Source organism: Micromys minutus (assembly GCF_963924665.1).
Source record: "Micromys minutus genome assembly, chromosome: 10".
Taxonomy (NCBI): Eukaryota; Metazoa; Chordata; class Mammalia; order Rodentia; family Muridae; genus Micromys; species Micromys minutus.
In genome coordinates, this window is record NC_137979.1 from 54,412,889 (window position 1) to 54,436,762 (window position 23,874).

General features: G+C 38.2%; 1 protein-coding gene and 1 pseudogene across 2 annotated transcripts in view; one reads left to right on the top strand and one right to left on the bottom strand.

Moving 5' to 3' along the window:
* CEP112 (centrosomal protein 112) overlaps positions 1-23,874 on the top strand; it is a gene marked incomplete at its 5' end in the record, with an annotated part of 392,261 nt that overhangs the window by 146,373 nt on the left and 222,014 nt on the right. The window contains 2 exons of the mRNA XM_080924200.1: positions 2,969-3,104; positions 20,805-20,912. Coding sequence (XP_080780326.1) covers positions 2,969-3,104; positions 20,805-20,912 — 244 coding nt within the window. The remainder of the gene's footprint in view (positions 1-2,968; positions 3,105-20,804; positions 20,913-23,874) is intronic.
* LOC308426250 (olfactory receptor 2B11-like) lies at positions 7,819-15,908 on the bottom strand (annotated as a pseudogene). Its single transcript has 2 exons — positions 15,851-15,908; positions 7,819-8,526 (listed from the first exon to the last, which is right to left on the bottom strand). The product of its transcript is annotated as an olfactory receptor 2B11-like (transcript).

The window sequence follows — 23,874 nt, forward strand, 5'->3', positions numbered from 1 at the left end:
CTCAAATGTTTTTAATATAAGGAATTATATAAACTAGTCATTGTAATCTCTGAGCCTTTCCCCTGTCAAACCCAACACTGTAATGGGGTCACCTGTTACCAACCATAACTGCTTCCAACAACAAATAAACGAACAACAAAAATCCCAAATACCCTCTTGCTCTCACTTAGGATCTTTTTATCAGAGAACATCCAATTGTCTGCTGAAGTTTAGATTGTGGTGACTGACATAGTTCTATTACTTTACAGGGTTCCTCCATGTAGTTTCAATATACAAATAATTAGCAGTCAATTTATTTGGTATATATAACAAAGTTGTGTACACAGCTCGAGGCTTTTTGATTCTCGGGCATAGTACTATAGAAAGCATAGACATACCAAATGAGTTAAATTTTCTGTCGCCATCACAGTGCTTGATCTTTTCTATAAAATAATGTCTTAGGTTTAGTCTTCTACATGATATGTTAGCAATCACTATTATCTAAAAGCCTACAATGTTAAGTGGAAAAAATCATTGCTAATGTTGGGGTCTTGCAACTTAGAACTCCAACCTTAAAGACATTTGTTTTAAAATGAGTCAAAAAAATAGTAGACAAAAAGATCTTTTTTTTCCTAGTAAATATGAGCTAGTTGTGGCTGATAAGGCGGCTGAGTTGGTAACGTGCTTGCTTGCTGTGTGGGCATGAAGACAGGAGGTTGGTCCATAGAAAGTTGAGTAAGGTTCTCATACTGTAATCCTGCCCTAGGAAGATGGAGCCACAAAGCTCCTCAGGCTCCTGGGCCAGTCAGCCCAACCTGCTTGATGAGTTTCAGACACTGAGGCTGTCTCAGACAAGAGACGGATGATGTCTGAGTATGTCAGAGGGTTCCCTTTGCATCCCAAATGCATATCCAACATATGCATGTGCATTTGCACATACAGTGCACTAGTACATGGGCTCATTCGTGTAGGCACACATATACACACAAAGTAAATAAAATGACACCTGAAAGGAAAAGTTTTCAGTGTTCTAGAACTCTGTATCCTGTTGCTGCTGGGTGCAGTAACTGTGAGCAGCATCTGGTCTTCAGCCTAACTAGAATGACTTTGTTCCTATGCTTGGTATCACATGGCTTCATGCCTTGGAGCAGTCTTAGCCTCCGCAGGGCATGCAGACTGTGGCTGTCAGTATAAAAGAGAGGGGAAGGGATCCAGTGGAAGACACTGGTTTGCCACAGATGTATAGTGAAGTGACTACTACTGGTGTAATCACAAGTAGAGATTACTATTGGTATAATCATGAGTATTGGTGTAATCACAAGGAGAGAGATGCAGAGGAGCATTTGAGGAGATAGACATCCATTGTTCTTAATGAAAGTGAGGATTTACAATATGGTCATTCAGCCCATATGCAGAGTTCCTTAGGTACATATTTGCCATGCCCAAATACAGGATGGAGAGGCGAATGAATACTGTGACTGTAAAGAGACTGGAGAGTCCTGCTCAAATGGAAGCTGTGGGCCACTTTCCCCTATTAATCTGTTGGCCACTGCGGCTTCATAAAAGCTTGTTTGTTTTAAAATTCATACCTGAGTAACTTCAGAAAGTTTACAGTTGCCTGTTTGGTTTTATTTGCTCTCCTTTAAAAAGACAGTGGCGAAAATAGTTTGGAAAGGTCTCCTCTCTTTAGGATAAAATTCACCTATTGGTTCACATGAGTTAAATTGCTCTGTCTCCCAGGGTTCATCATGATAGTCAGTGTGAACTTACCAGTAGGGAAGCAGCTTGGTGAGTCAGCCACCAGCTCTGGATCTGACTTCTCTATGGAGTCCTGGTTTGAGCTCCCACATCTTGGAAGTGAGTCTAAGCCCCAGTTTCCTGTTCTAGAAAAGGATATAATAATGTTCACACAGGCTTACTGTGAAGATAAATGAAATTGATATATAAAAATATTTTGCTTAATGCACAGAACCTAGTTAGAACTTATACTCATTTATAAGTTAATGGCCTCATTTTTTATGTCAACATGGGGAAAAGTCTACTGCTTTGAGGTTCCATTTTTATTGCATGGTTTCAGTATGATGTGTGAAACAGATGGGAAGTAATTTGAGCAACTGTATCACTGTGTTGCCTTGATCATCTTTAGGGCAACTGATGATAATGTATGTCTTACAGTCTGATGTCAATTTATTTCTTAAACTGTACCAGAGTCCACACACCATTACTCGTTTGCTCAAAAAGGAATCTGTAGATATTACCACCATTCACTTCCATGTCATACTCATTGCTCAAAAGGAAACCACATGTCCATTAAGTAACCAGTCTCCTGTCCCACATTGCTTGTCTCCAGCAATAACAAATTTATTTTCAGTTCTCAATTCTTTTACATAAATGGGATCACATGTGATTTATTTTCATAACTGACTTACTTGCCTAAACATTTTAAAGATTATATATATATATACATATATATATATATATATACATACATATATATATATATATATATATATATATATATATATATATATATATATATATATATATATATATATAAAATCTCCAAGTTGTACTATATCTAAAAATATATATAATTTGTAAGTCTGAATAACACCCCACTGTATAGATGTCATGTTTTATATATTCACCACAGATGTAGAAGCATAGCTTTGTGTGTGGTTTGTTTTTAGGGGTATCTTAGAATGTAGTTATGCCTTCATCAGAAGACATTGTGTAGGTTTGTTCTTTTTTCCAGATAGATTGCTTAATTTTCAGCTTCTGAAAGAGAAGTTTTAGACCATGCCGTCTGAATTTTGTTCAAGAGGGAGCTAATTATTATTTTTATTAAAACTTAGTTTAATTTTTAAAAATAATTTTAAAATGTTTTGAAATGAAATATAATTGTAGCATTTTTCCCTTTCCCTCTCTTCCTTCCAATGCCTTCTTTACCCCTTTCTTATGTAACTCTGAAGCTTTATGAACTTTGTAGGGAGAAGGAGGAGCAGCTCAGCAGAGTGACTGAAGTTCAGAGGTTGCAAGCCCAGCAGGCAGATGCTGCTCTGGAGGAGTTTAAGCGGCAGGTGGAAGTGAACTCTGAGAAGGTCTATGGTGAGATGAAAGAGCAGGTAAGACATGCACTCATCTCCAGAAGCATTTTACTTTTAGGAAAGCTTTGTTGGTACTGGAGAGATGGCTCAGCAGTTAAAAGCACATACTGGCTTCACAGAGGACTGTTCCCACCATGCACTTTGCTCCTGTCTCCAGAACAGTTGCACTTATGTGTAGATACTGGCACACAGCTCACATGAGTATATGTGATTAAATATGTGCATAAGGATTGGGCATAGTTATTAGTTCTGAGACCACCTATCTACATAGCAGGTTCCAGGCCAGCCAGAGCTATATAATGAGACCACCATCTCAAGAAAAAAGAAAGCTCTGTCAAAAGTAACAGTACAGCTGGGTCAGAGATTAAGAATGAAAAGGGATCTGAACCTGCGACCCACCTTTGAGGACAGAATGGTCACTTAAGAGTCTTAAAGTCCATCTCAAGGTGTGGTAATGGCAACAGTGTTAACAACTATGTAGCTATATACATGTATGAAAGGTTCAAAGATTATTTTTTTTTTCAAGATAGTGTTTCTCTGTGTAGCTTTGGCTGTCCTAGAACTCACTCTGTGAACCAGGCTGGCCTCACACTTACAGGGAACTGTCTGCTTCTGCCTCCCAAGAGTTGAGATTAAAGGCATGTACCATCACTGCCCAGCAAAGAATAAATTTTTAACAGAAAAGATTATGTAAGTACCCAAAGCTCGTATCTGTTATTCTCATTTGATTTTAATAGAATATATTTGTGTTTTTATGTTTAATTATTTTAATGCTAAATATTTTACCATTTGAAAACTATCACATTTCAATCATTAGCTCCTAGTAGTAAGTATATTTAGATTGCTTTCTGTCATAATTAGGATTTGTGTTACCGTGATGAAACACTATGACCAAAAGCAACTCGGGAGGAAAGGATTTATTTTCTTATATATCTATATCATATTTCACCATCAAAAGCAGTGAGGGCAGAAATTCAAACATGGCAGGAACCTGGAGGGAGGAACTGGTGTAGAAGCTATGGAAGGGTGCTGCTTACCTGGCTTGCTTAGTGTACTTTCTTACAGCACCAAGGACTAATTGCATATGAGTGGTCCCACCCACAATGTGCTGGGTCCTCACCCATCCATTACTAATTAAGAAAATGCCCCCCGGACTCCATTTGTATGGAGGCAGTTTCTCAACTGAAGTTCCCACTTACAGACTGATTCTGGTTCATGTCAAGTTGACATAAACGTTAGGCTGAACAATTGCTGAAGGGGCATGTTGTAGTTGTGTTGTGTTTCACTTCAGCTGCAGGTGTTTCCCTTAGGAACACCAAGCACATATGAGTGTTAGAAAGGGCCCTTAACAAAACCTGTTTGAGACTATTTTGACGTGACTTTGTCAGTTCTGATTTCCACTAATGCTGATTTGAGAGTGTGGTTAGAGGACTCCATTTTTTTTTTTTTTTTTTTATTTTCCACTTCCTCCCAGGGTAAAATCTGTATTTCTCTGGGGACTTTGTGCTAGGCAGCAGAGACTCTTCATTCCTAATGTATAGATGTGAATTTTACTTCCTGTTCCCTAGGGCCCTAGGATGTATTTGTGGTCCAGATATTTCACAGAAATGATAGGAAGTTTTCAGTTAGGCTTACGATGAAAGAAATAAAGAATTTATCAAAAAAGAAAGTGTGAGGCAAGGATACATAATCATACTGCCAAGAACTATAGGCTAACTATTAGGCGTTCAACAGTGCCTGTGCCAATAGTAGAACATTTTAATAAAAACTATTATGCTCAACTTTGGGTGACTAAGTGCACATAGAACTGATGGGGAAATACAAACATGGTCACAGATTTCATGGGTGACTAAGAAAACAGAAATGATCAGATAATAAATCTCAGAAAATACTGTAGAACCAGCAACAAAATTTGCATTTGATGCTCACAGTGTAAAGGCACAAGTCTAAAAAGGACCTCTGTTAGAATTCAGAAGAAGTTAAAAACATAGGAACTTATGTTAGAAAACATAGGCTACATATGATATATATATATATATATATATATATATATATATATATAATAGAACCCCTATAAATATATATGTATATATATATATGAAAAAGAATTACCAATCTCACTTATGAACATTGATGCAAAAATAATCAACAAAATCCTTGCAAACCAAATCCAAGAATACATCACAACGATCATTCACCATGACCAAGTAGGCTTCATCCCTGGGATGCAGGGATGGTTTAATATAAGGAAATCCATCAATGTAATCCACCATATAAACAAACTCAAAGAACAAAATCACATGGTCATCTCACTAGATGCTGAGAAAGCATTTGACAAAATTCAATACCCCTTCATGTTAAAAGTCCTGGAAAGAACAGGAATCCAAGGTCCATACCTAAATATTATAAAAGCAATATACAACAAACCAACAGCCAACATCAAACTTAACGGTGGGAAACTTGAAGCAATCCCACTAAAATCAGGGACTCGACAAGGCTGCCCACTCTCCCCCTACCTATTCAACATAGTACTGGAAGTCCTGGCTGGAGCAATTAGACAGCAAAAGGAGATCAAGGGGATACAAATCGGAAAGGAAGAGGTAAAAACATCACTCTTTGCAGATGACATGATAGTGTAATTAAGTGACCCCAAAAATTCTACCAGAGAACTCCTACAGCTGATAAACAAGTTCAGCAAAGTGGCTGGATGCAAAATTAACTCAAACAAATCAGTAGCCTTCCTATATTCAAAGGACAAATGTGGAGAAAGAAATTAGGGGAAAGGTACCCTTCACAATAGTCACAAAAACTATGAAATACCTTGGTGTGACTCTAACTAAGCAAGTGAAGGACCTGTATGACAAGAACTTCAAACCTCTAAAGAAGGAAATCGAGGAAGATCTCAGAAAATGGAAAGATCTCCCATGCTCATGGATTGGAAGGATCAACATTTTAAAAATGGCCATCCTACCAAAAGCAATCTACAGATTCAATGCAATCCCCATCAAAATTCCAACCCAGTTCTTCATTGAGTTGGAAAGATCAATGTGCAATTTCATATGGAACAACAGAAAACCTAGAATAGCAAAATCCATCCTCAACAACAAGAAAACATCTGCGGGAATCACTATCCCTGACCTCAAGCTATATTACAAGGCAATTGTGCTGAAAACTTCATGGTACTGGTACTGAAATAGGCATGTGGATCAATGGAATACAATAGAAGATCCAGAAATGAGCCCTAATGTATATGGTCACCTGACTTTTGACAAAGGAGCCATAAACATTCAATGGAAAAAGGACAGCCTATTCAACAAATGGTGCTGGTCCAACTGGCACTCAGCATGCAGAAGAATGAAAATAGACCCTTTCTTATCTCCTTGTACAAAGCTCAAGTGTAAATGGATCAAAGATCTCCACATCAAACCAGATACACTGAAACTATTAGAGGAGAACGTAGGGAAAACATATAGGCACAGGAGAAATTTTTCTGAACAAAACACCAATGGCTCAAGCTCTAAGGTCAAAGATTAACAAATGGGACTTAATGAGATTGCAAAGTTTCTGTAAGGCTAAGGACGTTGTCAAGAAAACAAAACGGCAGCCAACAGAATGGGAAAAGATCTTTACCAACTCCACATCAGATAGAGGTCTAATATCCAAGGCATACAAAGAGCTCAAAAACCTAGACACCAGAGAATCAAACAACCCTATTAAAAAATGGGGTACAGAGCTAAACAAAACATTCTCAATTGAGGAATATCGAATGGCTGAGAAACATCTGAGGAAGTGCTGGACATCTTTAGCCATCAGGGAAATGCAAATCAAAACAACCCTGAGATTCCACCTCACACCAGTCAGATTGGCCAAGATCCAAAACACAGATGACAACAGATGCTGGGGAGGTTGTGGAGAAAGAGGAACACTTCTCCACTCTTGGTGGGGTTGTAAACTGGTACAACCACTCTGGAAATCAGTCTGGCGATACCTCAGAAAATTGGATATAGTACTACCTGAAGACCCAGCTATTCCACTTCTGGGCGTATACCCCAGAGACACTTTAATACACAACAAAGATACATGCACCACAATGTTCTTAGCAGCTCTTTTCATAATAGCCAGAAGCTGGAAAGTACCCAGATGTCCTTCAGTAGATGAATGGATACAAAAATTGTGGTACATTTACACAATGGAATACTACTCAGCCACCAGAAACAATGACTTAACCAAATTCTTAAGAAAATGGCTGCATCTAGAGAAGATCATCCTGAGTGAGATAACCCAGTCACAAAAGAACAGACATAATATGCAGTCACTGATAGTGGGATGCTAACCCCAGAGGCTCGGAGTGCCCCAGAAACAACTCACAGACTGTGTGAAGTCCAAGAAAAAAAGAAAAGAAAAGAAAACAAAACAAAACAAAAAAAAAGTCATGCTCAATCCTTACCCACCAAGAACACCTTGACAAATTCCAGTTTACACCCTGTATTACATGTACTGTTTGCTCATTGTAAAAAAAAAAAAAAAAAAAAAAAAAATCTTTACACACCAAGAAAAATTTGACTATTTCCAGGTTGCATCTTGTTTTACATGTACTTTATGCTCATTGTAACTAGTAAGATCGTAATTACACTATCAAACCTTAAAAAAAAAAAAAACCAAGTACTGACAAAAATGTATTGTATACTTTTATGCAAAAAATGCTTAAAATCTGTACATTTATCTTTGTTTTTTAAAATAAAGTTGTTAAAAAAATAAAGACAGCTTGGCCAATGTTAGCATAGGAGGCAAGAATTAAACACAGAGGAACAGCTAAAAGAAAAATGCATACTAAAGACAGAGCAACCTCATTTGTTTCTTTTTCACCACCAGCAGTTTTTATCAGAACTGGACTCTCACACATCAAGTGATCCATTATATAGTGGCCACATAGAGGCAATTGCAGTGTCACACAGGCCTCTGAGACAGCATAAGAAATTCCAGTCAGCCATACAATAGACACTAATAGGAGGCAGTTACACTGATTCATTATGAGGGTGTAGTGTAGTGGTTTGCAGATGGCCACATATTGGTCAAAGGACATAAGAGCCAGGAGGATACACTCTGTACCTCCCATTGTGTGAAAGAAATAAAGTTGAACTACACACCTCATGTAGCTAATGGTCTTTGTGGAGCCCCCAAGGTTAGTTAGCATCTGAGGCACAATGCTTGTGGTATAGCACATGTCCATAAAGGAGAGGTTGGTGAGGAAGACATACATGGGGGTCTAATGTGGACACCAGAAAGATGGCAATGTTTCCAATCATGGCTGTAGGGTATGTTACCAGAAAAATAATAAAGAGAGGAAGTTCCAGCCAAGGATGGTCTGCAAAACCAAGTAGAATAAAGTCTTCTGGGTGAAAAAAAAAAAGAAGGAAAAGAAAAGAAAAAGAATTGAACTCTAAGATGAAATAATCATTCTATAACTTTTTATGCATTACGATACTAGTAAAGGAATTAGAAGAATAATAGAGTAGTGTTTATCAATTTGAGGAGAGAAAAAATTACAATTCAATTTAATCAATAAGGAAGGAGCCTTTCCGGCCCAGAGAGAGGGCTAGGTGACCACCATTAGGACCTGCCTGCAGACAGCTGAGCTCCCAGATCAGCCTCAAAAGTGCTCTCCAACCTGAGCCTATGGAGACAAAACCAAGTCACTGCCAGCCATCTGAACTCACTGCCTGCCCTCAAAGAGCCAAACACCCAGGAGTGATGTTCTTCTTGAGGCCACCAACCCTCAGAGCCACAGGAGAGACAAGCTCTACTCAGAGAAAACAAGATCACGATAATCATAGATAACAAGATGGCAAGAGGAAAGCGCAAGAACTTAAGCAATGGGAACCAAGACAACCTGGCAACATCAAAACCCAGCTCTCCTACCACAGCAGTAGTGGATTTTCAAACACACCAGAAAAACAAGATTTAGACTTAAAATCATACTTCATGATGATGATGGAGATCTTTGAGGAGTGCATGAATAACTCCCTTAAACAATTACAGGAGAATCAGGAGAACACACGTAAACAAATAGAAGTTCTTAAAGAGAAAACACAAAAATCACTTAAGAACTACAGGGAAGCCCAACCAAACAGGTGAAGGAATTGAAAATGGAAATAAAAACAATAAAAGAAATCACAAAAAGAAAGACAACCCTGGAGATAGAAAACCTAAGAAAGAAATCAGGAGCCATAGATGCAAACATCACCAACAGAATACAAGAGATGGAAGAGAGGATCTCAGTGGCAGAAGACAACATAGAAAACATTGACACAACAGTCAGAGAAAATGCAAAAACCAAAAAGCTCCTAACCCAAAACATCCAGGATATTCAGGACATAATGAGAAGACCAAACCTAAGGATAATAGGTGTAGAAGAGAGCAAAGAATATCAACTAAAAGGCACAGTAAATGTCTTCAACAAAATCATAAAAGAAAACTTCTCTACCCTTAAGAACAAGATGATCATGAACATAAAAGAAGCATACAAAACTCCAAGTAGATTAGACCAGAAAAGAAACACCTCCTGACACATAATAGTCAAAACACCAAATGTTCAAAACAAACAAAGAATCCTAAAAGCAGTAAGGGAAAAAGGACAAGTAACATATAAAGGCAAACCAATCAGGATTACACCAGACTACTCAACAGAGAATATTAAAGCTAGAAGGTCCTGGACAGATGTCATACAGGCCCTAAGAGAACACCAGTGCAATCCCAGGTTACTATATCCAGCAAAACTCTTACTTACCATAGATGGAGAAACTAAGATATTCTAGGACAAAAGCAAATTTGTACAATATATCCACAAATCTAGCCCTACAAAGGATAATAGATGGAAAACTTCAACACAAGGAGGGAAACTACACCCAAGTAAAAGAAAGAAAATAATTATGCAAGAAAACTAATAAACAAACAAACAAACAAACAAACAAAAAACCAAAAAAACAACACCCCAAAACAAAAATAGCACACAAACATAAATCTACCACCAACAACAAAAATAAAACAACAATCACTATTCCTTAATATCTCTTAACATCAATGGACTCAATTTCTCAATAAAAAGACATAGACTATGACTGGATAAGTAAACAGGATCCAGCATTTTTCTGCATACATGAAACTCATCTCAGAGACAAAAACCAGATACTACTTCAGAGTAAAAGACTAGGAAAAAACCTTCCAAGCAAATGGTCCCAAGTACCAAGCTGGACTAGCCATTCTAATAGCTAATAAAATAGACACTTTCAACCAAAAGTCATCAAAAAAGATAAGGAAGGACACTTTTTACTCATCACAGGAAAAATCTATCAAGATGAACTATCAATCGTGAACATCTATGCTCCAAATACAAGGGCACCCACATTCATAAGAGAAACCCTACTAAAGCTCACAGCATATATTACACCATACACAATAATAGTGGGAGACTTCAACACTCCACTCTCATAAATAGACAGATCATGGAAGCAGAAACTGAACAAAGACACAGAGAAACTAGCAGAAGTTATGAACCAATTGGATTTAACCTATATCTACAGAACATTTCATCCCAAAAACAAAAGAACATAACTTTTTCTCAGCACCTCACAGTTCATTCTTCCTAATTGATCATATATTCGATCACAAACTAGGCCTCAACAGATACAAAAATATTGAAATACACCAAAGAATCCTATCAGATCACTATGGACTAAGGCTGGTCTTCAATAACAACAAAAACAACAAAAAGCTCACATACACATGGAAGCTGAACAATGCTCTACTCAATTATAACATGGTCAAGGAAGAAATCAAGAGAAAAATTAAGGATTTTTTAGAATTTAACAAAAATGAAAGCACAACATACCAAACCTATGGGATTCAATGAAAAGCATACACTAGCAGCTTGACAACACAGCTGAAAGCTGTAGAACAAATAGAAGCAGATACACCCAAGAGGAGAAGATGGCAGGAAAAATCAAACTCAGAGCTGAAATCAACCAAATAGAAACAAAAAGAACTGTTCAAAGAATCAACAAAACCAGGAGCTGGTTCATTGAGAAAATCAACAAGATTGATAAACTCTTAGCCAGATTAAATAGAGGGTACAGGGAGAGTATCCAAATTAACAAAATCAGAAATGAAAGGTGAGAGATAACAACAGAAACTGAAGAAAAAGTCAAGAAATGATCAGATCCTACTACAAAGGTCTATACTCAACAATACTGGAAAATCTAGAGAAAATGGACAAATTTCTAAACAGATACCAGGTACCAAAGTTAAATCAGGATCAGATAAACTATCTAAACAGCTCCATAACCCCTAAAGAAATAGAAGTCATCAAAAACCTTCTAAGTAAAAAGAGCCCAGGACCAGATGGGTTCTTTGTAGAATTCTATCAGTCCTTCATAGAAGACCTAATACAAATACTCTCCAAACTATTCTGCAAAATAGAAACAGAGGGAATATTACCCAACTCATTCTTCAAAGCCATAATTAGTGCTCATTCCTAAACCACACAAGACCCTACAAAAAAAGAGAATGTCACAGCAATTTTTTTACATGAACATTGATACAAAAATAATAAAATTCTTGCAAACTGAATCCAAGAACACATCCAAACAATCATTCATCATGATTAAGTAGGCTTCATCCTATGGATGCAGGGATCATTCAGTATACAGAAATCCATCAACATAGTCCACCATATAAATAAACTCAAAGAAAAAACAAAACAACACATGATCATCTCTTTAGATGTTTAGAAAGCATTTGACATAATTCCATACCCCTTCATGTTAAAAGTTTTGGAAAGATCAGAAATCTAATGCCCCCACATGTAAACATAGTAAAGGCAATATACAGCAAACCAATAGTCAATATCAAATAAATGGAGAGAAGCATACCCAATAAAATCAGGGACTAGAGAAGGCTATCTACTGTCCCCCTACCTATTCAATATAGTACTAGAAGTTCTAGCCAAATCAATTAGACAACAAAAAGAAGTCAATGGGATACAAATTTGAAAGGAAAAAGTCAAAATATCACTATTTGCCAATGATGTGACAGTATACTTAAATGACCCCAAAAATTCCACCAGAGAACTTTTATAGCTGATAAACAACGTAAGCAAGCTGGCTGGATATAAAATTAACCCAAACAATTCAGCAGCCTTCCTCTACTCAAAGGATAAACATGCTGAGAAAGAAATTAGGGAAAAGAAACCCTTTACAATAGTCACAAATAATATAAAATACCTTGGTGTGACGCTAACTAAGTAGGTGAAAGATCTGTATGACAAGAGCTTCAAGTCTCTGAAGAAGGAATTTGAAGAACACCTCAGAAGATGGAAAAATATCCTATGCTCATTGATTGGAAGGACCAAAATTGTGAAAATGGCCATCTTGCCAAAAGCAATCTACAGATTCAATGCAATCCCATCAAAATTTCAATTCAATTCTTCATAGAGCAATTTGCAAATTTATTTGGAAAAATAAAAAAACCCAGGATAGCAAAAACTATTCTCAACAATAAAAAAAAAAAAAAACTTTTGGGGGAATTACCATCCCTAACATCAAGCTGTAGTACAAAATAATTGTAATTAAAAACTGCATGGTATTGGTACAGAGATAGGTAGGTAGATCAATGGAACAGAACTGAATATTCAGAAATTAACCCACTTGATCTTTGACAACGAAGCTAAAACATTCAATGGAAAAAAGACAGCCTCTTCAACAAATGGTGTTGGTTCAACTGGCAGTCAGCATGCAGAAGAATGCAAATCAATCCTTTCCTATCTCCTTGTACAAAGCTCAAGTGCAGGGGGATCAAAGACCTCCATATATAACCAGGTACACTGAATCTATTAGAAGAGAAAGTGGGGGAAAGCTTAGAACACATAGGCAGAGGGAAATTTTTCCTGAACAGAACACCAATGATTTATGCTCTAAGATCAAGAATTGACAAATGGGACCTCATGAAATTGCAACGTTTCTGTAAGGGTAAGGACACTGTCAAATGGACAAAATGGCAGCCAACAGACTGGGAAAGGATCTTTACTAATCCTACATCTGATAGAGGGCCAATATCCAATAACCTTGGGAAGAGCAATCAGTGCTCTTAACTGCTGAACCATCTCTCTAATCAAACCCTCGTTCTTAATAGCTAAATAGTATTCCATTGTATAAATGAACACCATTTTTTGTGTTTACTTTGTATTTCTCTGGGTTGTTTCCAGCTTCTGGCTGTCACAGATAAAGCTAATATGAACATAGTGGAGCATGTGCCCTGGTGATGTGATGGGGCATCTTTTGGGTATATGCCCAGGAGTAATATAGCTGAGTCTTTAGGTGTATCTATTTCCAATTTTCTGAGGAACTTCCAGATTGATTTCCAGAGTGGCTGTATCAGTTTTCAATCCCACCAGTAATGGAGGAGTGTTCCTCTTTCTCCACATCCTTGCCAACATGTGTTGTCACCTGAGATTTTTGATCTTGGCCTTTCTGATTGGTGGAATCTTAGGGTCATTTTGATTTACATTTTCCTTAAAGAAACGTTCAATTTCCTTAGTCATCAGGGAAATGTAAATGATTTCACTTTTTTATGAATGAACATGGCTCCACTCTGTATAGCACGGTTCTTTCTTCATTCTTCATTTGACGTATACTTCAGCTTATTCTGTAACAGCTATTGTGTCCAGTGTTGCACTAACCATGGCTATGCTGGAAGTTCTTTGCTGTGTGTGCACCTTAGAGCTTTGCAGGTGGACACCCAGGGTAGGAGCTGGCCCACATGGCAGTTCTTTATATAGTCTACATATAACTTTTTTGTCAGATAAAAGCTCACAAACCTCTAAAAGAATTAAGTACTGACAAAAATATTCATATAATGTTATGCCAAAATGCATTTAAAAATCTGTATATATATCCCTCTTTTTTAAAAAATAAAGTTGTAAGAAAAAGAAAAAAAATACTTTGGTTTTACCAGTTTGATAAAATATTGCTTCTACATTTGTTGTATAGCCCTTATTATCATGACCTGTGTCTCTTATTAATTTCTTTAGAACTTTCATTACGAAGAGATGTATGATGTTTCCTAGAAGTATTTGAGATGATCATGAGATATTTTCTCTTTGATTCATTCCTCTTATGTGATGTGTAATTTACCAATTTCCGTATTCTGGACCATCTTTATCATTAAAATTAATTAATCAAATAATGAATGACTTTTTAAATGTGATAATTGAATTTGAACATTTTTGCATTTCTATTCATCAGAGAGACTAGCTTTTTATTTATTTTTAATATGTCTGTGTGAATGTATGTATGTGTTCTTATTTTGTTTGAGTAACAAAGTAATACCAGCTTGGCAGAACATACAGAACTGAAAGCCGTGACAATCGCGTCATCTCAGGAACCATCATTGTTATTATAATTTAATTATTTCATTTGTAAGATTATAATTACATCATTTTTCTTTTCCTCTTTCTAAATCTCCTCACAAAAACCTGATTGCCCTCTGTTTTCATTAATTTCATGGCCCCCTTTTAGTTAATTGTTGTTACATATGGCATGTGTATGTATGCACATTCATGTATATATATGAATGTATATATATATACATACACACACACATATATATAACCTGTTCCATATATACAATGTTACTTGTATGTTTATATACATTATTATTTTGTTATATGACATTTTTATATTTTGAGAGTAAGTACATTTATTAATTTCATACATTCACACAATGTGCTTGTATCATATTCACTTCCCATTTCTACTCTCCTATTTTTTCTGGATCTTCTCCTTCAGGTCACCCTCCCAATTTCATTATTTTTCCCCCATGTTTCACTCACCCTCTTTTTCACTACCCAATGCATTCAGTTAATGCTGAATGCCCATAGATTCAGGGGTAAGGCCATCCACTGGAACATCATCAACTCACAGAGACCACACTCATAGGAAACGAGTTCTCTCTTCCCCAGCACCATCAACTCTCATTGGGTTCTTGGCGGGAGGTTGGGTCCCATATCTACTGTCCATAATGGAATGTTTAGTGGTTTTATCTTGTGCAGGCAGCCATAGCTGCTATGATCTCATTAAGAAGCAACTCTACCATATCCAGAAGGCACTGTATAGCTGCAGTCTTCCCTGACTTTTATGGCTTGTACAGGCTTTCCACCCTCTTTTTGCAATGTTACCAAGCTTTGAGGATAGGCCATGTGACATATATGTTCCATATATAGATGATCCATCTGCCAACACTTGTTTGACCAATTGTGAGTCTCTTTATTAACTGCAGCCCACTATACAGAGATGCTTCTCTAATGAGGACTGGGATCTGCACTAATCTATGGCTATAGAGAAACATATCTAGAAGGTAATAGTAGTTGGCTTCATCTTTGCATCCTCTGAACTCTCCAGCTATAGGTTCTTGGCCAGATTAGCAGTAACAGCTCTGAGTTTCCTCCTATGGAGTAAACCAGAAAGCACTCAGCTGCCCCCATGACATACATGCCACTATTGAGCTCATGGACATATTTTGCCATGCTAGTTCAGTCGTAGAGTTCACAGCTGAGTCTAACTGTGGAACCATTATTTTAATAACCTTACCCATACCTAGCATGAGGTGGCTGTCAAATGTGGATAGTTAAAGATGGCAGGTAGCATTTGGGAATTTGCTTTTGGCAAAACCATGTCTATTGGATCACTCCTCAGACCATCTCTGTTCTGTACTCTGCCAGGCTCCAGTTTCCAACTCCACCACACCTGCCAGACCACGGTCAGAGTCCATGTGCTCTTACCTTCTTCTACTGTCTCTGAGAGCGGAGAGAGCTCACATAGGACCCTAAATAGTGTGTGCTTCTGGGCTTCCTTTTTTCATATTCTCTGTCTCCATGGCAGGCTTTCAAGAGAAACATTTGCCAAGCCTGGGTTATGGGTAGGGCCAATTCACATGTTTGCATATTAATGGTGATGACACAAGCAAGGTGTTCCTTTGCTTGTCTCTTGTTGAAGGACTGGTTCCCATTACACAGAGTTTCCAAGTGGAATCAGATTTCCAAGATATGAAAGCCCCATTTGTATAAGTATTAAGGGATTCCATGTGTGATGGAATCCTTACAGCTAGCTTTTTCACACATCAATCAAGTGCTTCTTACCAGGGGAACTTGAATAAATGTTAAACAAAATGTTAAAATATATATGGGAATCTATGCTAGATTAGAATCTCCTATTCAAGATTATCTATTATATAAATAGTATGTGGCTGGCATAGATTAAATTCTACCAGTGACAAAGTAGTAGATTCACCTAGGACTTATATTTTTAATCTTCACTTAGCCAGGCATATAAATAATTATTTATTTAGCTTTCTGCTACTTTTTTTCTTTTTTAACTGTGTGGGTTTTGTGCTTGTGGGGCAAGCACATCAACCACTGAGCCTTCTTCCAAACCATACATTCTGGCGTTAGTACTTTTCTGTTGATCAGTCTGTGTTTCAATTTTTTTATATCTATCTATGTATATGTATCTTAAAATAGTTGGAAGACAATTAGCACTTTTCTAAATATAATAAAATATATTTCTATTTTTAAGTTAAATAACTTTATTATTATACAACTTAGATTGTGCATGTCACATTACTTATGATGTAATGGTGCATAGCACTTTATAGGAGAAAGACCAGGTACTTTTTATGGCTATAGTTGATGGAAAATGCTAATGATTATCCATTGTCCATTCTTCCTTTTTCCTAGAACCAGATCTCATTTAGGGAATCAAGAGTCATCCATTTAAAGACTCTTCTACTATAGAAAGTGGTAAACATTTAATGCACTTCAAAGAAATAAGATGCAAATAGGATAATTAGGTTGCTATTGACAGGAATTTAGGCTTGAAAAAGTTCAAGGGGGGGTTGTTTTGGCTTACAGTTTGAGGTACAGTCCATCACTGTGGGGAGGGTGTGGCAGCAGGCAGATAAGCCATCTAATCACATTGTGTCCTCAGTATGCAGAGAATGATGAATGCTGGTGCTCAACCTGCATTCTCCCTTCCTGTTTATTTGATCTGGGACCCCAGCCTGAGAGATGATTTTACCCACATTGAGGGTGGGTCTTCTCAGTCCGTTCCTGTATTATATCATTATAGACATGCGCAGAAGTATGTCTTTTAGGTGATTGTAAGCCATAACACTGACAATAAGGATAGATCATCATACTCTGGCTTAGAAGAGGATTCTGAGCTAATTCATACCCCCTTTCCTTCTCTTCTTTCCTTCCCCTCTGTCCTCCCCTTCCCAGATGTCCAGAACTAGAGAGATCATTTTGCAACTGCCAGGGCAATGGTGAACCACAGCAGCTGTGACCCTGACAGCTCTGACCTGTAGATGGCTGCTCTTGACCTTTCTTACACTGGGAAACAATTACATCCAGAGCACACTGTTGAAGCCCTGGGTACCTGGGTTTTCTCTGAAGTCTTCCTTCCTCTGGCATAAGCCTGAGGATCCTATCAGGAAGATCCCAGTGCCCTGCACCATTTTAATTCTTGCTTCTGTGTATACCAAACAGCACAGAAATGCATGCAGTCTTACTCCTGCTCCTGGGTGGGCTGCCAAACTCTATTCTTGGTTTTTCTTGAAGCCAGAGATACACAATAAAGGAGCTCTTGCTTCCCTTTGGTTTTGTTTGAAGTGAATGGAATTTGGAATGATGATGTGTGAGGAAGCAGAATCCTTTGTAGTTATGGCAACTGAGAACTCTAGTTTTAGATAAGCTTTGTAAGGCTTGTTTTCTATTCTACTTAAATTGTGGAGGAAGAATGGAGTGGGGTTTGGCATTCTCGGTCAGTGTTAATTTAAAGTGAAATATATTTTATTTTTACCTATTAGTTATTGTTATGTACATTGTTTTTTCTTAACATTTATATTTTTTAAAAAATGTGTATGTTTAGTTTTCTATCTTGGTTACAAACAATAATGCTTGCATACATAAAGTGCTGATTTTTATTTTATATCTTTACACATTTTCAATTTTAAAATTTATTTACTTTTGATATTTTATTTTTACTGAAATAATAAGAAGCAAGAATCTGTATTATGTGAATGTTTGTCTGAAACTACTACTAGGATCAGGTCTGCACCTGTCTGCCCTCCTGCTTTCCTTGACCTTTTCTTTATTCTTTCACTCACTTATAAGATAGCTTTCAGTCTCAGAATAGGATGATTCTGTTATTTCTTCAGTTCACAAGTCACAGTCGTATGTGTTTATGTGCATCAGTTCACGTCTCTGTTATGCAGTTTGCTGCAGCGTGAGAGTTTTCATCTCCTCCCTTCTCCATGGCAGGATGCTTGATGATGTGAGTCTGTGCTGTAGACTGCAGTCCCTCCTAGTGCTGCAGATCACTAGAACTTACTCCTCTTTTGCCATTGAAGTTTTGTCCTGGACATCATATCCTAATGTTTTCCCCCTCTGTGGTCTCTGGTAGCTGCCACTGTCCTTTGTGTTCCATAAGCTTGACTTTGTCAGATTCTATAAATAGGTGAGGCCATGCATTTTATCTTCCTGAACTTGCATATTTCAGTTAACATGTTACCCTTCCTGTGTTGTTTCGAACAGCCAGGTGCCCTATTTTTTCAAAGGCTGAGCAGGACTCTGTTTTTCACGTTATACATCACCCTGCATGCATGCCCATGAACACTTGGAGAGATCTCATATTTTGGCTACTGTGAATGACTCTAAAATAAACAAGGGGTTGCAACTACCTCTTCAACATATCAATTTCAGTTACCATGGATATATGCACAGGACTTGGATTACTAGATCATTCAATAGCTCTGCTTTTAGTTGTTTACAAAGCTCCATGGTTTTCTACAGTCACTATGCTGTTATATTTCCACCAACAGCATCAGAAATTCCTTATTCTTCCTTCTCCTTATCACTATATCTTGTAAGTAACAATTATTCTGACATTTATAAGATGCTAATTGTGATTTTAATTTGTATGTACCTAATCATTAGTAATATTGAACACTTTTTTTCATGAATCTGTCGTCCATTTGGATGTCTTCTTTGAGATACATGTTCAAACCCTTCACCTGGTTTTAAATATCTGCATTCTCTTGCTGTTTTGATGTTGACCCTTTATGAAATGTACTCCATCTGGTGTCAGCTGAATTGTCAGAGTAACTGTAAAAAATATTTTACCTTCATATCTCTGTTTTTTGTTGTTGTTGTTGTTGACAGTTCATTTTATTGTTGTGACAAGAAATCTTTGTTAAAACTAATGCTAGGAAGGTTTGCCTATATGTTTACTCCTATTCATATTACAGTGTCAGTGTGTAATGTTTAAATTTTTCATCCATTTTGAATTTCATGTATATTGTAGGAAAGAATTCAGGTCCATCCTCCTCAAGTAGACAACCAATTTTCCATATGCCATTTTTAAAAAGAGATTTCCTCTTCTGTGATCTTGGCATACATGTGGGAAATCACCTGACTCTGGGTGCATGTTCATTTCTAGACTCACATCCCAGTGTTGACGGTCTTATGCTAACGTCATGCTGTTAGATTCCTGCGGCTTCAGTGTGTATCTTGATGTCAGTAGTATGATAGCTCCAGCTTTGTTCTTCTCTGCTTAGATTGCTTAGGCTGTCCAAAGTCTTCTTTGGTCCTTTGGGAATTTTAGGATTGTTATATTTAGTTCCGTGAGAATGATACTGGAAATTGATAGGGATGCCACTGAATCTGTGAATTGTTTTGGTTGATGTGGACATTTAAAAAGTATTAATTATTCTAACTAGAGATCATAGGATGTCTTTGTATTGATTTATTTTTATTGATTTCTTTTATCAGCATTTTATAGTTCTGATATATACATTCTTTAGCTGTTGAAAGTCATAGCTAACCATTAGACTTTGTTATGAGTGGGATTTTTTTCTTCAATTCTTTTATTGGTGGCATATATCAATATTGCTATTGTTAGACTGCTGTTCTGTATTTGACATCTTTATGGATTAGTTCTAACAGTTTTTAGTGACATCTTTAGGGGTTTACACTTGTAAGATCAGAGATGATTTTATCTTTGTTCCTGGTGGGGTATTTTTCTCAGCATGTCCTTGCTACGACCAGGGTGTCCAAAGCTGTGGAAAAAGGGTTGAAGTCAACATTCTTGTTCAGTGCCTTCACTTAGAGGAAGGACTGTCAGCTTTCCCTAGCTGAGTGTGATGCTAGTTTGGTGGTCAGCATTATTACTGTGTTAAGCTGCTTTCTCTCTATGTCGCATTTGTCAGTAACTTCTAATTACAAAAATGTTGACTTTCAGCTACTGGTGGGGCACAGTCCTGTCACCTCAGTAATGGGAGACTGAAGCAGGGAGACCTGGAGTTCCAGGCCAGCCTAGGCTAAATTTGTAAAACTCACATCTTAAAAGGAAAGGAAAATACCTTGTGTATTGTTTAATGCTTTTCTTTAAACTCTTGTGGGTTTTATTGTAGTTATAATGTTAGACCATATTCAGATGTATATCAATTTTAATCCCTTCTTGAATTATTGAAGTATGCTAAAATAGTTCTCTTACCAGCCTTGTTTTATCACTGATTGTTGAGGTGTTTAAGGTTTAGAATCTTAAGAGATGGGCAAACTTTAAACAATGAAATATATGTTTTTTAAAACTTTATTTTTAACTTTCACAGATGGAAAAAGTGGAAGCAGACCTAACTAGATCCAAGTCTCTCCGTGAGAAGCAGTCCAAGGAGTTTCTGTGGCAGCTGGAAGACGTCAGGCAGAGATATGAACAGCAGGTCGGCCTTTCATTTTCATGATACCAGTTAATTTTAATATAACTCCTTGTAATCATCTCTTAATCACAGAAATCTCTGTAAAATATAAACATGTCCATTAATATATTTGAAATATTTAAAATAATATGTTGTATTGAAACCCAGACAGAAGAGTTTTAATATTCTTCTGAAGGCAATCTTGATGGTGTTACTCTGAACATTTAATTGAAAACTTTATTGTGGTTACTGACTCCTTCGTCCCGTCTGTCCTAGAATGATTTACTCAGACATTACACGATAGAATAGCACCTGCTGGGTGGCGTCTGTGCAGCAGCACTGGGCATTGCTAGACAAGGAGGCAAGACTCCCTGGCCGTGGCCGATGCATTCTAGATTTTGGTAGATAGTCAACATGTGAATAGTAGTTGAAGTTGTCCCGCGCAACTGTCTCACCAGCAAGAACGACGCAGCACACGAAATAGGATTCTTCTGTGGTAAAGCTTTAATGCTCTCGAGAGGCAGAGCATAAGCTTGCAACACGTGAAGACGAAGACCCCGAACTATCTAGCCCATCCCCTTATATAGGAATCAGTCCTCTCCTTGGACGTGGAGCCCCCTGATTGGTTGAAACTCATCAGGCCCTATGACGCCACGGGAGAGGCAGAGCTCAAGGAGTGGCAAGTTACCCAGCACGTGCGCACATGACTTGTTTACTGCTAACTCCAGCCGGATGTCAGCGCCATGTTGTAATTGAGAATGTGCAGGCAGCGCCCCACATCTCCCCCTTTCTTTTATTTTTTAAGCAAAGTAGGACACCCATATTAGGAGGGCGGAGATAGAAGTCAAATCCTCATTAAGGTGTATAAAGACCATGTACAGGAGTAACCGCTAGGCCTTTTGTAGCCCGTAGTACTCTTGACCTGTCACTCTGCCGTTTTTTTCTGAGGGAGGAACACTGGGGCAGGCAACCCTCATGCAAAATGACATATCTCCCAGAGATACCCCGCGACAAGAGGCTCTCAGTGCGATGCTTAGCTCGGCATCCCTCATGGGCTGCTCAAGCCAGACACTTTAATCCTGTGCAATGAACTGAAGTTCTAGGAGTGCAAGAGCTGTCTGGCCGGCGACCTACTACCTAAGCATAGGCAACCAGATATCGGCTGATTCTCCATGTTCTAGAGCGACAAGCGCTTGGGCAATAACCACCTTGTCTCTCTTTTTGTTTGGGCCTTGAGCTTACAAACCAGCCAGAGAAGCAACACAAGTCCGCAGCAAAGGATTGCTCCAAAGAGTCCCACCCCCACCCAAGTTAATATCGGGGGTGAAAAGCTTAGGGAAGACTGTAGCATCATGTTCCACTGGAATTGGTTTCAGGAATGCCGACAGAATCGCCCATCTCGCCTCTCCTCTGACTCTCTGGTTCCAAAGCATCAGGAGCAGGGCTGTCATCAGGAGTCTCCACCATTTTTCGAGTGAGCCTCTCGGGGACGGGGACCCAGAAGGGATTATTTTCATCCTGAGGGAAAACACAAACAGCTCCCCTGGATCTGATCAACACAAGATCCGGTCCTTTCCATTTATTAGTTATGACATCTTTCTATTTCACCATCTCTCTTGGTTTGTTCATGGTAGGCAATGCCTTTCAGCCACCGTATGGCCGTGGTCATCAAGATTTTAAAAATTTAAGGTGAATAGTGCCATGGAAGTTGCAGTTCTAGGCACAGGAGGTAGAGCTTGCATAATTCCCCCTTTTTGTTTTATTAAATAGGATTTGAGGGTGCTGTGAGCACGTTCGACGATGCCTTGCCCTTGTGGGTTGTAAGGCAAACCTGTGAGATGTGTCACGGCCATGTGGCTACAAAATTGTTGGAATTTTTGTGAGGTACAAGCAGGACCATTATCTGTTTTTAAGAACTTTGGTTTACCCCAGGCACTCCAGGCCTCTAGGCAATGTTGGATGGCGAGTGAGGCCTTCTCTCCAGATAAAGGAGTGGCTGCACATATTGCAGCTTACCAAAGGAGGAGACATGGGTAACATCCATTTGCTTAATAGAAGGAAGGGTAAAGGCAACCTAGGCCTATCTTGAGAATGTAAAGGTATGGAAAAGAAACAATCTTTAATATCTATTATCATTAAAGGCCATTGTTTTGGGAGCGCCGTGAGAACCGGTAGGCCACGTTGTATATGGCCAAGCAAATGCATTTGTTTATTGATGGCTCTCAAGTCATGCAACAATGGCCATTTTCCTGATTTCTTTTTAATCACAAAAATAGGGGTATTCCAAGGTGAAGTAGAGGGTTCTACATGACCCAATTGTAGTTGTTCTCTAACTAATTGGGTAACAGCTTCTAATTTTTCGGAGGTAAGGGACCATTGAGGAACCCATACCGGATCCTCCGTTTTCCAAGGTATGGGCCGTACTGCCTCAATGGCGCTTAGGAAAAACCCAGACCCTGCCTTTCTTTGTTGGGGTTAGGCGAGACAGGCTCTAGGGGTCCTTGTTCATAGCGTCCCAAGCCTTTTCCCTCTTTATATCCCATCTTATCCATAATATCATAAGCCTGTGCAGAATATTTATTGGACAGAATTAGCCCCATTTGTTGCATTATATCTCTCCCCCATAAGTTAACTGGAAGAGGGAGTACATAGGGGACAAATCACCCACATTGGCCTTCAGGGACTTTCCAGGTGAGTGAGGCTGCACTAATGGTGGGGCAGGACTTATAACCCAATCCTTGTAAGGAGTGTGATGACTCTACAACAGGCTAGTGTTTGGGCCACCAATGAGTGGATATAATACTTTTATCAGCCCCTGTATCGAGGATGCCCTCAAATTTCTTCTCATTAACCCACAAGTTAAGCCTTGGCCTGGTATTCAAAGATACTGCTAAATAGGCTAAATCGGTCCCAGAGGAACCCATCTGTTTTTTTGCTTTTTCCTTAGTCTTTTTATCAGAGTTATCAGGGAGGAACAATAACTGTG